Source organism: Dreissena polymorpha, chromosome 7 (genome assembly GCF_020536995.1).
Source record: "Dreissena polymorpha isolate Duluth1 chromosome 7, UMN_Dpol_1.0, whole genome shotgun sequence".
Taxonomy (NCBI): domain Eukaryota; kingdom Metazoa; phylum Mollusca; class Bivalvia; order Myida; family Dreissenidae; genus Dreissena; species Dreissena polymorpha.
In genome coordinates this window covers 27,302,844-27,315,454 of record NC_068361.1, presented here as the reverse complement: position 1 = coordinate 27,315,454, position 12,611 = coordinate 27,302,844, and the positions used below count along the sequence as shown (strand labels likewise).

Here is a 12,611-nt window from a genome sequence, read left to right as displayed (position 1 = left end):
ATCTTTTGTGTAAAGTCACCTATAACCTCTTGTTTAAAACCTCAACTTATGTATTGATATTCAGTATCGATCCAATTAACATTTTATAATTAATTTTAAGTATTTAATTTGTTTATGAGGTTACTTTACCTTGCATTGAAATGCTGCTCTTATTATTCCTTATGCTAGGACACTGACGAACCTGAGAAGAAACATCGCAAAAAGGATCGAAGCAAGGGAGAAAAAGAGAGCAAAGACAAGGATCGTGATGGAGAGAAGAAGAAAAGGAAGAAGAAAAAGGAGGCGACGGCTCAAAGTAACGACATGGATGACTTTGAGAAGTTCCTGGCAGATGATAAAGCAGATGGGAAAAATTATGAAGCATTTTAGGAGTTTTGGAGTTTGTAAACAGTAAAAAAAAATGTGTTCAAGTATAAACATTTGTTGAATAAAAATGTATTGGATTTCCATGGCTATACAACTGAACCAAGCCTATCTTAGCACTTAGGAAGTTAAAATATACTTTCAATCAAATTTGATAGTGATATAAAAAACTTTGCTTACTTAAGTGATGCAAAGAATACTACATGTTCATCCTTCACGATGCCTAAAGGAGTCTATTGATTGTTAATACGTTATTATATTTTGAGATATATAATATTCTTATATTTAAAATTTAAAGGTTGCTTAAGAAGTAGGTAATATTTTATTTAGCACTGTGTAAAATATTGATCACTATAAAGAGTTTTGCCAGGGACACTTAGTGTGTTCATGAAAATAGTAGTACATGTAGTTATCAAGTCGTTATGAATGAAATCTGTATGACATGAAATATTCCTTCAAGCATGGGGCTATCAAAAGGTTACTGCAGTGTGATCAAATTCTAAAGAAGTGCATGGGGTTGAATCCTGCTTAAGGCATGTATCAAAACCATTATATCCAGGCTTTGTTGAGCTTTTTCTTAATGTTTGTGCGTACAGCTCATTGTTACCAGATAAATACGGTATATGAACTAAATGTTGGAACATGTATTGTTTTACTAGTTGTTTATATATTAGGAAATGATGGTCAATATGCCACATTAAGATATGCGGTTTTAACTGAACCTCATAGTTGATAAAGTTGTTGATACTCTTGTTCTTAGTTTTTGTTCTCATGTTGTTATTGTTAAATGTTATTTGTGGATTGAATTGTGTATTGCTTCTTTAATGAGTTAATTTATTTTGTTTAGTTACTAGTTCAAACACTTAATATTATGCAAAAACTAATTAAAGGCAAAAGGTACATACATGTATAAATATCAATATTTAAAACTTACATTTTCAAATGTTCAAAGGACTAAATTACAATGACATTTTCATATTCATGGAAGCATTATTTGTCAGCAAATTGTGAAACAGGGTAATCACTTTGATTTGTTTTATGTTACAACAACTGTGATAGTTTTAATTTATACAGAAAAAGAATATGAAGTATTGATGCCTCTAGAAGAGTGTAAGGCCAAGTATATGTGTCTTTGTTACAATTTGGCTTTTTGCATATCAATAAAAGGTGTGTTTACTATGTACTCAATATTTGATTGTTATCAACCAAACCTAACTGCTAAGCTAAATAATGGAATAATTTCCGTGGTTCTGTTGTTGTCATTAAGAGTGTTAATAACACATTTATAGCTTACAAAGGTTAAAAAATTGCATGCATATCATCATAACTTTGGGATTAAGATGTTCAGTCTAGTTTGGAATATGGAAGATTAGTACAAGAATTGAAGCTGTCATATCAGAATCAACATTGACCCTTGTTACATGGTTTTATGGGTAATTCAGCATGAGTATCTCTAGTAGTACCATTTTATGTACCGATATTTGTTTTCATAAAGTCTTCTTACCGCCAAACTTACCAGTTACAATACACTTGTTGCAAATTCACAAACATATATGCAAAATAATCTTAGTATTTTATTGTTGCTATTGTTGCTTAAGTTATTTTATTAAGGTATTTTAATCAACAAAAACATTTATATGCATGTAAAATTATCACTCAGCAATTTTTATATGACACAGACCTTTATGCATCTACTGTTTTATTTGAAATGCGAAGATTAGTTTCTTGATAGAGGTTACATCTATTTAATATTCCTGCTGAAAACTGAAGCAGTTCTATTAAAGTTATCAAACTTCTAAACCTACAAGAAAAAAGTATTGGTATCTATAATAAAAGAAATAAATCAAGCTTATAAATTAGGTGAAGAAAGTATTCAGGTTAAGGTTAATTTTTGCAACTTCATGATATCAGTGTTTTTTAATTTGTATATGCTGATAGATTGTGTATTCATTTGTTATATTGACACTGCTTTTTTGTTTCAGAGTCAGTTAATTGTTAAATATTGTATGCAATGTGTTTTTAAATTTACCAACAATCGTCATTTATAACACAATATGAATAGGTCGCAGTGGCGTAGCCGATATGGTGTCTGTGTAGCGATCTGGAGGTCACAGGCTCAATCGATTATTATCCCCACCATGGGAGTGTTCTTTAGATCCCCACCCAAAGACATCAAGTACTGGGTCTAAGCAGGAAACCGTCTCGAGAGCATTTCAATAAGCCCTAGGCTTTGATTGCAATTGATATCAGATAAATGGGTTTAACAAAAAAAATATATAACTGAATATATAAGATAAATATCATATGGTTGTTTTGCATAGAAAGTGCTCAGTTAAAATATATGACATGTCAAATAGGGTTGTGCAATTGTACAAAAAAAATTGCCTTGACATTTTGAATTCTCATAATCAATTACACTATCTGTAAATGCTTCAGACGTAATTTTGACACTTATTGTGATTGTGTGCATCTTGATGTACATTTTGTTAGAAAACCCTATCTAAGCAAAGGAAGAAAGTTTTGTTTTAAATAACACTACATTACATGTATACATGCATAGTAAATTAATAATTGTCAATTAAAGCTGATAAAATAAAGAAGCATTCTCATCTCTTTTTTACTGTATTTTGCAAAACATGTGTAACTTATATCGCTTTAAAAATACTCATATTGGAAGGTCAGAATTTTCCAAATAGTTGATGCATTTTTTTACCATCCATAATGTTATAAATATGTGTCCTGCCAAAGAAAATATGTTTGTATTTTTTGGGTTTGGTTAAATAATAATTATCTCAAATATTTATTGATTTTTTTCCAAAAAAAGCAAATTCGGTGGTAAAATGCTTTCAGATTCTGTTTAGACAGGTTAGTCAATCTAACATCTAATACATCTGATAAATTACTTACTATATTTATTGATTTTTTTAGCCAAATAAATATTTAAAATCCATCTCTGTTATGCCTATTTTATGTATTTGTGTGCATTAAACGACTGCTCTGTTTCAATTTCTAGCTCACCTGAGGAAGATGTGCTAAATGAGAGTGATTGTGATCACCCTATATCTAGCATCTTGCTGTGTACATTTTCAACATTAAGCTTGTTACCACTCTTGAGGCAAAATTGAGCTTGATTGGTCATTATTGGCTCGGGTACTACTTACATGTAACCCAGGTACTTTCATGCACCTCAGGTACGGTAAATATACTTAAACGTACCCGGTCTATATTAGACTATATCTGAGTGATTTCATGCCCAACATCCGATGTTGTAAAAGGCGCTACCGATTACTGAAAACGATATTGTTTATTTTAAACAAACTGTTCTTTTAAAAAAACTGCATCAACATGCTTTTTATGCCCCCGGATTGGATGATGGGGGGTATATTGTTTTTGGCCTGTCTGTCTGTCTGTCATTCTGTCCCAAAACTTTAACCTTGGTTAAAGTTTTGAGATAACTTTCGCAATATTGAAGATAGCAACTTGATATTTGGCATGCATGTGTATCTCATGGAGCTGAACATTTTGAGTGGTGAAAGGTCAAGGTCATCCTTCAAGGTCAAAGGTCAAATTTATGGCTTCAAAGCAGCACAGTAGGGGGCATTGTGTTTCTGACAAACACATCTCTTGTTGAGCAAGAGTTTCAGTAATATAGAGGTCATTTAACAGAAAACTGACATAAATGTGAATATAATTAATTTAAAAAAACAAACCGACAGGGACGATTTAGCGTTAAAATGGGGTACATGAAAGTATATTTAAGAGTACCCAGGGTACATGTAAGTAGTACCCGAGCCGACAATGACCAATCGAGCAACATTAACAACCCAATCTTGATGAAACTTGGTTAAATGGTTACCTTGACAATATCTAGGCCGAGTTTGTATGGGGGTCATAGGGGTCCAAAAAATACATCATCTTGTCAAGGGTAGAAAACCCTTTTAACACTCACTCTCAGGCCACATTTATGACTCTGATCTTGATGAAAATTGGTCAGGATGTTTATCTGAACAATCTTTTAGCCATGCATGAATCTGGAAAAAATATCACCTAGTCAAGTGTGTGACAATTGTATTTCCTTAAACTCATGTGAGCGCTTTGGGCCATCGTGGCCTCTTCTTTCATTTTAATGTTATTTTAACTGTTGTAATTGCCATGCTTTAAAAATAAAAAATGAAATTATTATGTTAAACTATTGGTGTTTGTTTTAATAGAACTCTGCAACCCTATGTATTTAAAACTTTAGAATCCGATATTTATTGAATTGTATTTAAAACTTTAGAATCAGATATTTATTGAATTTAATGGAATGCCAGCTGGTTTATTTTTTAGGAAAAAATAATATTATTATATAATAATTTTACAAATTGTCACATGTCCTTTACCCAATTTTAATTTGTTCATGTGCATTCAGTCTCTCACTCATTCCACCAATTAAATAGTGTGATTTAACCCGTATGTTTGTGAACATTATAACTAAAGTATTTACTTGTCGCGGATATAATTTTTACGCATGCGTGATTATCTTCGTAGCACACTTCAAAGGATTCGATACGCTGATTATTTGCCTTTTAATTGCAGGAACAATAGCAATTGCAATGTTGACACTAATGTTATTGCTTTTACAACACTTATTTCTATTCGCTCACAAAGTTTGAGAAACACAAATGGAGCACTTGTCACTAAAATTCATGTGTAACACAACTTCACATAACTCCCACACGCAACAAAACTACAGAGATGAGTAATTTTCTAGTTCATTGTATTCTGTCCAGGAATTGGTATTAGGTTGTAAATAAGACGGTCTAAAATGGCTAATAGGACGCAACAAGTCCGACAGGTTGCACGACCAAGGAAACGTGCACAGCCCCCAGTTTTTGGTGGAGTTACCGGTTCTTATGAGGACAAGGACAGTGATTATTTATGGTATGACTACGAGTATTTTAGCCTAGCTCTGTGAAAATGGGGTTTAATGCATGTGCTTTAAGTGTAGACCCAGATTAGACTTTGCAGTCTGCACATGGCAATTAGTGTCAACACTTTCCGCTTTCATGCTATTTTCTGTTCGAAAAATTTAGTTTAGGCGATAAGTGTCGTCCTTCATTAGTCTGCAAACAAACAAAATGAGCACTGAAACTGAACATTTCGAGCAAAAATGCATGTACATTAATTTTTGAAATGGTTTGTGCGAACAAAGCAATTTAAAAGACCCTTAATTTCAAGATTCTATGATGCAAATTTTCCTAATTTCAGGGTTTCTCACTTTACTTTTTCCCACTTCGTTTGGTACTAGCTCTGGCTACCATAACTTTAAATGTTGCTTTTTTTGCGCCAACTTTAACATTTTGCAATAACTTTTGTTATATTGAAGATAGCAACTTCATATTTGGCATGCATGTGTATCTTATGAAGCTGCACATTTTGAGTGGTGAAAGTTCAAGGTCAAGGTCATCCTTCAAGGTAAAATATATGTGGCCAAAATCACTCATTTTATGAATACTTTTGCAATATTTAAGATAGCAACTTGATATTTGGCATGCATGTGTATCTCATGGAGCTGCACATTTTGAGTGGTGAAAGGTCAAGGTCATCCTTCAAGGTCAGAGGTCAAATATATGTGGCCCAAATCACTTATTTTATGAATACTTTTGCAATATTGAAGATAGCAACTTGATATTTGGCATGCATGTGTATCTCATGGAGCTGCACATTTTGAGTGGTGAAAGGTCAAGGTCATCCTTCACAAGGTCAAGGTCATCCTTCAAGGTCAAACATCATATAGGGGGACATTGTGTTTCACAAACGCATCTTGTTCTGTATGTATGTTAAATCACTGAAAAGTGGAATTTAAGAGTATATGTATTCGTGTGAGTGGGTTAACTGGCCACAGTGATATTAAAATGCTGTGTAATCATTAAAGAAAACAACATCCAAATAAACAAACAGTGCCATTACTTACCTGTTTGTTACAAAAAAGCCTATGCCTAAAGTGCTTCCAAAATTGTTGGCTCCCATTTCTACTGTCTTTATCAATTGAATTAATATGTCATGGTTACTAAATAAATATAATTGTCAAATTGCATTATTCATGTGCTAATATTATGGGAAAATACTATAAAGTTCCACTTACTGTTTGGTTAATAAATTTATTTTTTAAGATTTCTTCTTTGGATATAATTTTGTGTCTTATTTTCAGTCCCATTTGTTTTGACATTATCGATGAGGCACACATGACAAAGTGTGGTCACACATTCTGGTAAGCTATTAAACGATACTTAAATACTTGTGTAATCATATGTTTGGGTTACATGATTAGAGAGCATGCTTAGAGTAATATAAAACAATTTCAAAATGAATAATTGTTTAAATATAATGGAGCTTGATTTTAACTTCATTTAAATAATTTTAACCCTAGGAAATTTTATCATTTACATATCTACATGATCAATATGTAAAACAAGAAACCGTCGGAGACGGATGATGCTCCCCAAAGGTTTTTTTGGTCACAATATTGCACTATATTCAGATATAAGGAAACGTCTTGAGGGCACAGTATTTGGGGGGACAATAATTTTTTATAGAAAATTTCAAAGGGCCAAAACTCTGTGAAAAATCATCCTGACCAGAACCCGCTGATAATGAGCACATCTCTTGGTAGTGAAGCTTCCCATAAAGTTTCATTGAATTCCGGTCATTAGTTGCTGAGAAATAGCCCGGACAAAAATTGTGCACAGACGGACACACGGACAGACGAAGCGGCGACTATATGCTCTCCCCAAAATAAATTTTGAGGGAGCATAAAAAACTAGTAGTTTTGTTGTTGATATTTTAAAATAATTGGTTTTAATGAATGCAGTTTTCTTTCAGCTTTAAGTGTATAAAAACCAGCCTTGACACAGCAAACAGATGTCCGAAGTGTAATTTTGTGATAGAAAGTCCTGATCTCATTTTTCCCAATTTCATGTGTGAGTATCATAAGTGTTGAATCTGTAACAATATAAAGCGGAGTTTTTTTTCTAAAACAAAGATTTAACTTGCATAAAATGATGCAAATACAAATGTTTGAAAGGAGACTTAATAAGATAAAAGTGCTCTTAGAAAAAATACTGTAAGTTATATTTTTACTTTCATGTTTATGGTTATCCTGAAAGGATTAATTTAAAGAATGTTTGGCATATATTTTTTCTTTCAAGTAAATTGACAACAGAATTGCAGTGAACAAATCAGATAACAGATGGGATGTTTGAAAACATAACATCACATATGCCAATATATAAATATTGCATATTTACAGATTTTTTAAAAATTGTGTATTTCATTGAATTTTTAATGTGGCGCATATATTAATTTGTGTTCCTCTCTGTGAATTTTTCTTGATTTCTTATAGTGAACGAGTTGATTCAGAAACACAGAAACAGGCCGGAAGAAAAACGGATCAGATTAGACCACCAAGTGAGTTTTTTTGTTTGTTTATCATTGTAAGGAAAATATCAGAAAATGCATTACTTGTTTTCCAAATACTTATGATTTTGTCATTTTAAAGAGGGAGGTATATAAATAATTTTATGTTGGTTTGTGAATCTGTCCAAACGATAAATACAATATGCTTGTTTTGTGTGTGAATTTCGTTTGCCTTGCGACAGAATAGTACTTGGTTCAATCCAAAATCCGGGAACGTTCTCAGTATCTTTCCAAAAGCTCGAGATTCCTACGAGGAAACAGACCAGAGTGTCTATAAAGCCTCTTTATGCTAAAAAACACTCGTCATGATGTAAGATGTTATTTTGATTGCAGAATGTTCCAGGCTCCTTAGACCTGGCTGAGCTTGTTATGGAAGAGACCATGGATCTAACTAATGTGAACACACTGTTGGAACTTCTGCACAACAAGAAGAAACAGCTTGAAGACGTAAGTGATACTTGTAGCATACTAATGTGAACACACTGCTGGAACTTCTGCACGACAAGAAACCGCTTGAAGACGCAAGTGATACTTGTTGGACACTTAAACCTGAGTGTGAAACAGATTTTATATATCCAAGCTGTTTTGTTGAGTACCTTACATAAACAGCATTTGATAAGTTGAAATGGACCTACAATTAAACAATTGCTACAACAGCTGCAATGCTTTATGACCAGAAGGAAAAGCCTGAAGACATGAGTGAATATTGTAACATACTTTAAGCTTGATATGTTAGTTATTTGAGCATAAGTTTTTCCCATGAAACACATACAATTAAAAGCACGATTAAAACTAGGTGGAGAAAGGTAATCAAAAGTTTTCTCTACTTATTTGTTGATAACATATGGCTTGTGTTTGAATGCGTTCTGCTTAAACATGACCATGGAGACGTTTGTTTTCAGGATGGTCGTCTTGCACAGAACATGGTTCTTAAAGATTTCTTAGAGCAGGTCAGACAGCGAAAACAGGAGGTAAGCCAATCAATTTGCTTGCAGTGGGAGACTTGGCCTTTCTGTATGTAACTTGTGATCACTCAGATATTCATTTTGACGCCTTTGTAGTCCTTTAAAAAATCCAAATAAATAGGTTTAAAGGCTTACTTACCAACCCTACGATACTGATGAGCAGCAAACAGCATAAAACTTGAACAGACTGCGAGTCACTTGAAGGCTGTTCTGGTTTTATGCTGTTTGCATATATACACTTGGGGACTTCTAACGCATCACTTTTCAAACTTGAATATCTCAGTTATGAGTAAAGATATTGATTTAAAATTTAACATACGATCATTTGACTACATTCTATGCAAGCTCACGATAAAATCATTCATCCGTGACGATTGGACGCTTTAGCACGTGTGGTAGGTGTGGTTCCATATTTTTGCATGTGGAAATGTTGAAAAGCGATTTAATTCTAGTTTTAATTCAATTTAATTATTTTAGGTGGGTTCTTACACAAGGAAAACATAAAATTAATTTACAAAACAATATAGCTCGTATAAATATTTAGGAGCGCAATCGCGCACTTTACATTATACAAGCTACCTTTCCCACTTGCTAAAGCGTGCGATCGTCACGGATGAATGATTTTATCGTTAGCTTGCACATACATTGACTTGTATTGTTGTCAAATGATCACATGTGCAATTTTAAATAAAAATATTGACTCATTACTGAGATATGTAAGTTTTAAAAGCGTTGCTTTAGAAAAATCACCAAGTGAAGTAAAAGGCGATATACATGTTATTCCAATTTAATTTCAATTTCATAATTCTAGATAAGTTTTTACACAAGAAAAGCATAACATTAATTTAAGAAAAACAATATGCCTGTAATGAATATTCAGGAGCGAAACGGCTCAATCGGGCATATTGCAAGCCGGTCAGTTTTTAAGACGTGTAAGTTCATGCGTTTTACTTTTCACATTGTTATTATCTAACGATGTACGAGTTTGCGAATTTGACTTTTGAAGTGACGTTTTTAATTTGTTTCATAAATCCATGTAATAAGATTTGTGTAGAATTATTCTTCGTCCAAATTTCAACACAAGCCGTTCAAAAATAAGGGAGCTATATTGTTTCGATTAAGTGATGCCTTAGAAAAGTCTCCAAGTGTACATGTTCACTTTTAAACCATTAAACAAGATTTGATTGACACAGTATTTAGTATTCTCATCTCTTAGTCTTGAACATTAATATAATTTGATAATAATTAATTTCCAATTTTGATAAAAAGTCCTCCAGTTCACCGGTTTTATACTGAAGTTCGAATGCTGGGCCAGCAATTTTTAAAAAGTCCAAAATTTACTGTATATACATGTACATGACTATTATCCAAGTGATAAAACATGATTGATACAGAATTATCTTGTCAACCCTGTTTTGCTCACATACGAATTTTGAGACATGTGTAGTCCCTTAGAAAATCATATTAAACTAAATACCTATCTGAGGACATTCACGCTATTGAGTCTTCATTTCCAACCCTATGATACCACGGTGCCTATACCACATGACTTTTTAAGATCTATGTTGGGAGAAAAAAGTTCGACCTAGTTAACATTGTTAATGATTTCTTTTTAAATATTTCACCATTTTTAATGGGATAAAGTGGAGAGCCCGCTCATCCCTGAGAGTTTTCTATAGGTATCATGATCTTTTTAAACAAATCAGTGTTTTTTCAGTTAAGTGCAAAGATGAAATCCCCACACTGATCCGACATGTTTCTAGCCGTTCAAACGCGTGGTTGCACTTTACTGAAAAAATACTGATTTGTTTAATAAGATCATGATACCTATAGAAAACTCTTACGAATGTGCGGGCTCTCCACTTTATCCCATTAAAAATGGTGAAATATTTAAAAGGAGATCCTTAAAAATGTTAACTGGGTCGCGCTTAATTCTCCCAACACTGATCCGAAAAAGTCACATGGTATAGGCACTGTGGATACTGATAAGACAGCATAAAACCTGAACAGACTGCAACTGGTTTTATGCTGGATTCATGTAGTCATTTTCACTTTGGTTCTTAGGCAAATGGGTTAACAAGGACCATGTTTCTTTTGACAGCAACTGGATCAGCTGTCCAAGGAGATCAGCATATTGGATGAGGACGTGGAGACTGTGAAAGTAAGATTATCGGTAGTGAATTATGTAAGCCTTGTTCTAGGAAAACTTGGCTTTATGCATGTGTGTGAAGTGTCATACCAGATAAGCCTGTGCAGTCCCGTAGACTTTAGCTGATGAGAAAATTTCCATCACAGCAGAAAGCGTCGTCATGGATTAAGAACAATACTTAATACACATGCATCAAGCCTGGTTTTCCTAGAGCGCAGCTTATATAATGATAAATCACTATATAAAATAAAGCTAAACTATAAACATAGTACCAGATATTCCATTCCCATTTACCTTCATATATTCCCATTTTCATAATAAGAATTTTAATAAAAAAACTAAATCCCCATATTTGCATTTTTAGGCTGATTTTGGTGAAAGTGATAAAAATAACGATTTTTTTCAAAATAATGCTCATTTTCTCAAGTAGACTAGTATCAGTACCATTCCCATAGTAGATAGATAAAATATTACGTGTAACTATCAATTTGAATACATAGTTCATTTTCAGCACTGTGGGAAAATTTCTTTCTTTTAATCCTACATTTTCTCAAGTCTTTTTGATTTGTTATACTCTTTGCAATATTTATTGTTATCACCCTCACACTATACCCCCCTCTCAACCCACCCCCTCACCCCCCCCAATTTTTTTTTTTTTAAACATGGTTAAAAAAACACAAATATTTATTCAGGGCTATAGATAACAAGCGTATTTGCGTTATTACGCAATGAAAATAACCAAAAACGTAATTAAATTGAAAATAAAGCGTACAAAAACGCAAATACAAATTTAATAATGTAATTCCCGAAAAAACCTTGCATCACGAAACGCAATTCTTACGAACAACGGGCGTATTTTTTAAGACTGGTTATTTTCCGTACAAAAATGTACCGCACAGTTTATATGCCGTCCTATGAAGAAAAGAAGGCAGTCTTTCCAGCGGTTATCAAATTTGGGGTATTGTTGTAATTATTCGTCTACCCGTCCGATTTCTACTTTCATTTTCAATGTATTCAACTCAAAATGACCTGAAAACAGGGTGCATTGCTTTGAACATCCATAACTTCATCAATTGTGCAGCGATGTTCACAAACTCGGTCTTATTAAACGCAAAAATGAATGAACTTTGATCAGAAATTCAGTAATTGTTTGTTGTTATGTACAGGTACCTTTTTGAATTTCATTTGTATAAATAATATAGTAACCTTAGAAGATTTTTATTACATTATATATGTCATTCCCTAAATTACCCAATTGAAATACAAAAAACGGGGGTGAAAACCCCAAATAAGCTCAAAAGTAGGAGGTGAAATTTATTGTTGTCAAAAACAGGGAGTGATTATCATTAACCCATATACCCCAAAAGTTATGTATAGCCCAGTTTATTTTTAGCTTGGCTGTTTTCGGAGAAAACCCAAGGTATTGTCATAGCCAGCTCGTCGTGTCGTGTCCGCCGTCCGCTTCGTGCTAAAACCTTAACATTTTGTCAAGTTTTTAACATTGGCTCTAAAATCAAAGTGCTTCCACCTACATCTTTGAAACTTCATATGTAGCTGCACCTTGATGAGTTCTACATGACACACCCATATTTGGGTCACTAGGGTAAAGGTCAAGGTCACTGTGACCTCTAAAAAAATAAAAAAAAATTAACAAGCTTTCATTTATTCAAAAATGC

At 33.3% G+C, this 12,611-nt stretch overlaps 3 protein-coding genes across 4 annotated transcripts in view; all 3 read left to right on the top strand.

Annotated features, from left to right (window-relative positions):
- Positions 1–1,105, top strand: part of LOC127838850 (rab-like protein 6) — a 30,755-nt gene extending 29,650 nt beyond the window's left edge. Inside the window, exon 15 of the mRNA XM_052366855.1 lies at positions 169–1,105. Within this exon, the coding sequence (XP_052222815.1) occupies positions 169–369 (201 nt within the window). The 3' untranslated portion in view covers positions 370–1,105. The remainder of the gene's footprint in view (positions 1–168) is intronic.
- Positions 1–12,611, top strand: part of LOC127838840 (uncharacterized) — a 134,603-nt gene that overhangs the window by 86,915 nt on the left and 35,077 nt on the right. The window lies entirely within an intron of this gene.
- LOC127838853 (E3 ubiquitin-protein ligase COP1-like) overlaps positions 4,867–12,611 on the top strand; it is a 45,859-nt gene continuing 38,114 nt past the window's right edge. The window contains exons 1-7 of the mRNA XM_052366859.1: positions 4,867–5,286; positions 6,557–6,616; positions 7,228–7,325; positions 7,748–7,812; positions 8,155–8,268; positions 8,724–8,792; positions 10,888–10,947. Coding sequence (XP_052222819.1) covers positions 5,171–5,286; positions 6,557–6,616; positions 7,228–7,325; positions 7,748–7,812; positions 8,155–8,268; positions 8,724–8,792; positions 10,888–10,947 — 582 coding nt within the window. The 5' untranslated portion in view covers positions 4,867–5,170. The remainder of the gene's footprint in view (positions 5,287–6,556; positions 6,617–7,227; positions 7,326–7,747; positions 7,813–8,154; positions 8,269–8,723; positions 8,793–10,887; positions 10,948–12,611) is intronic.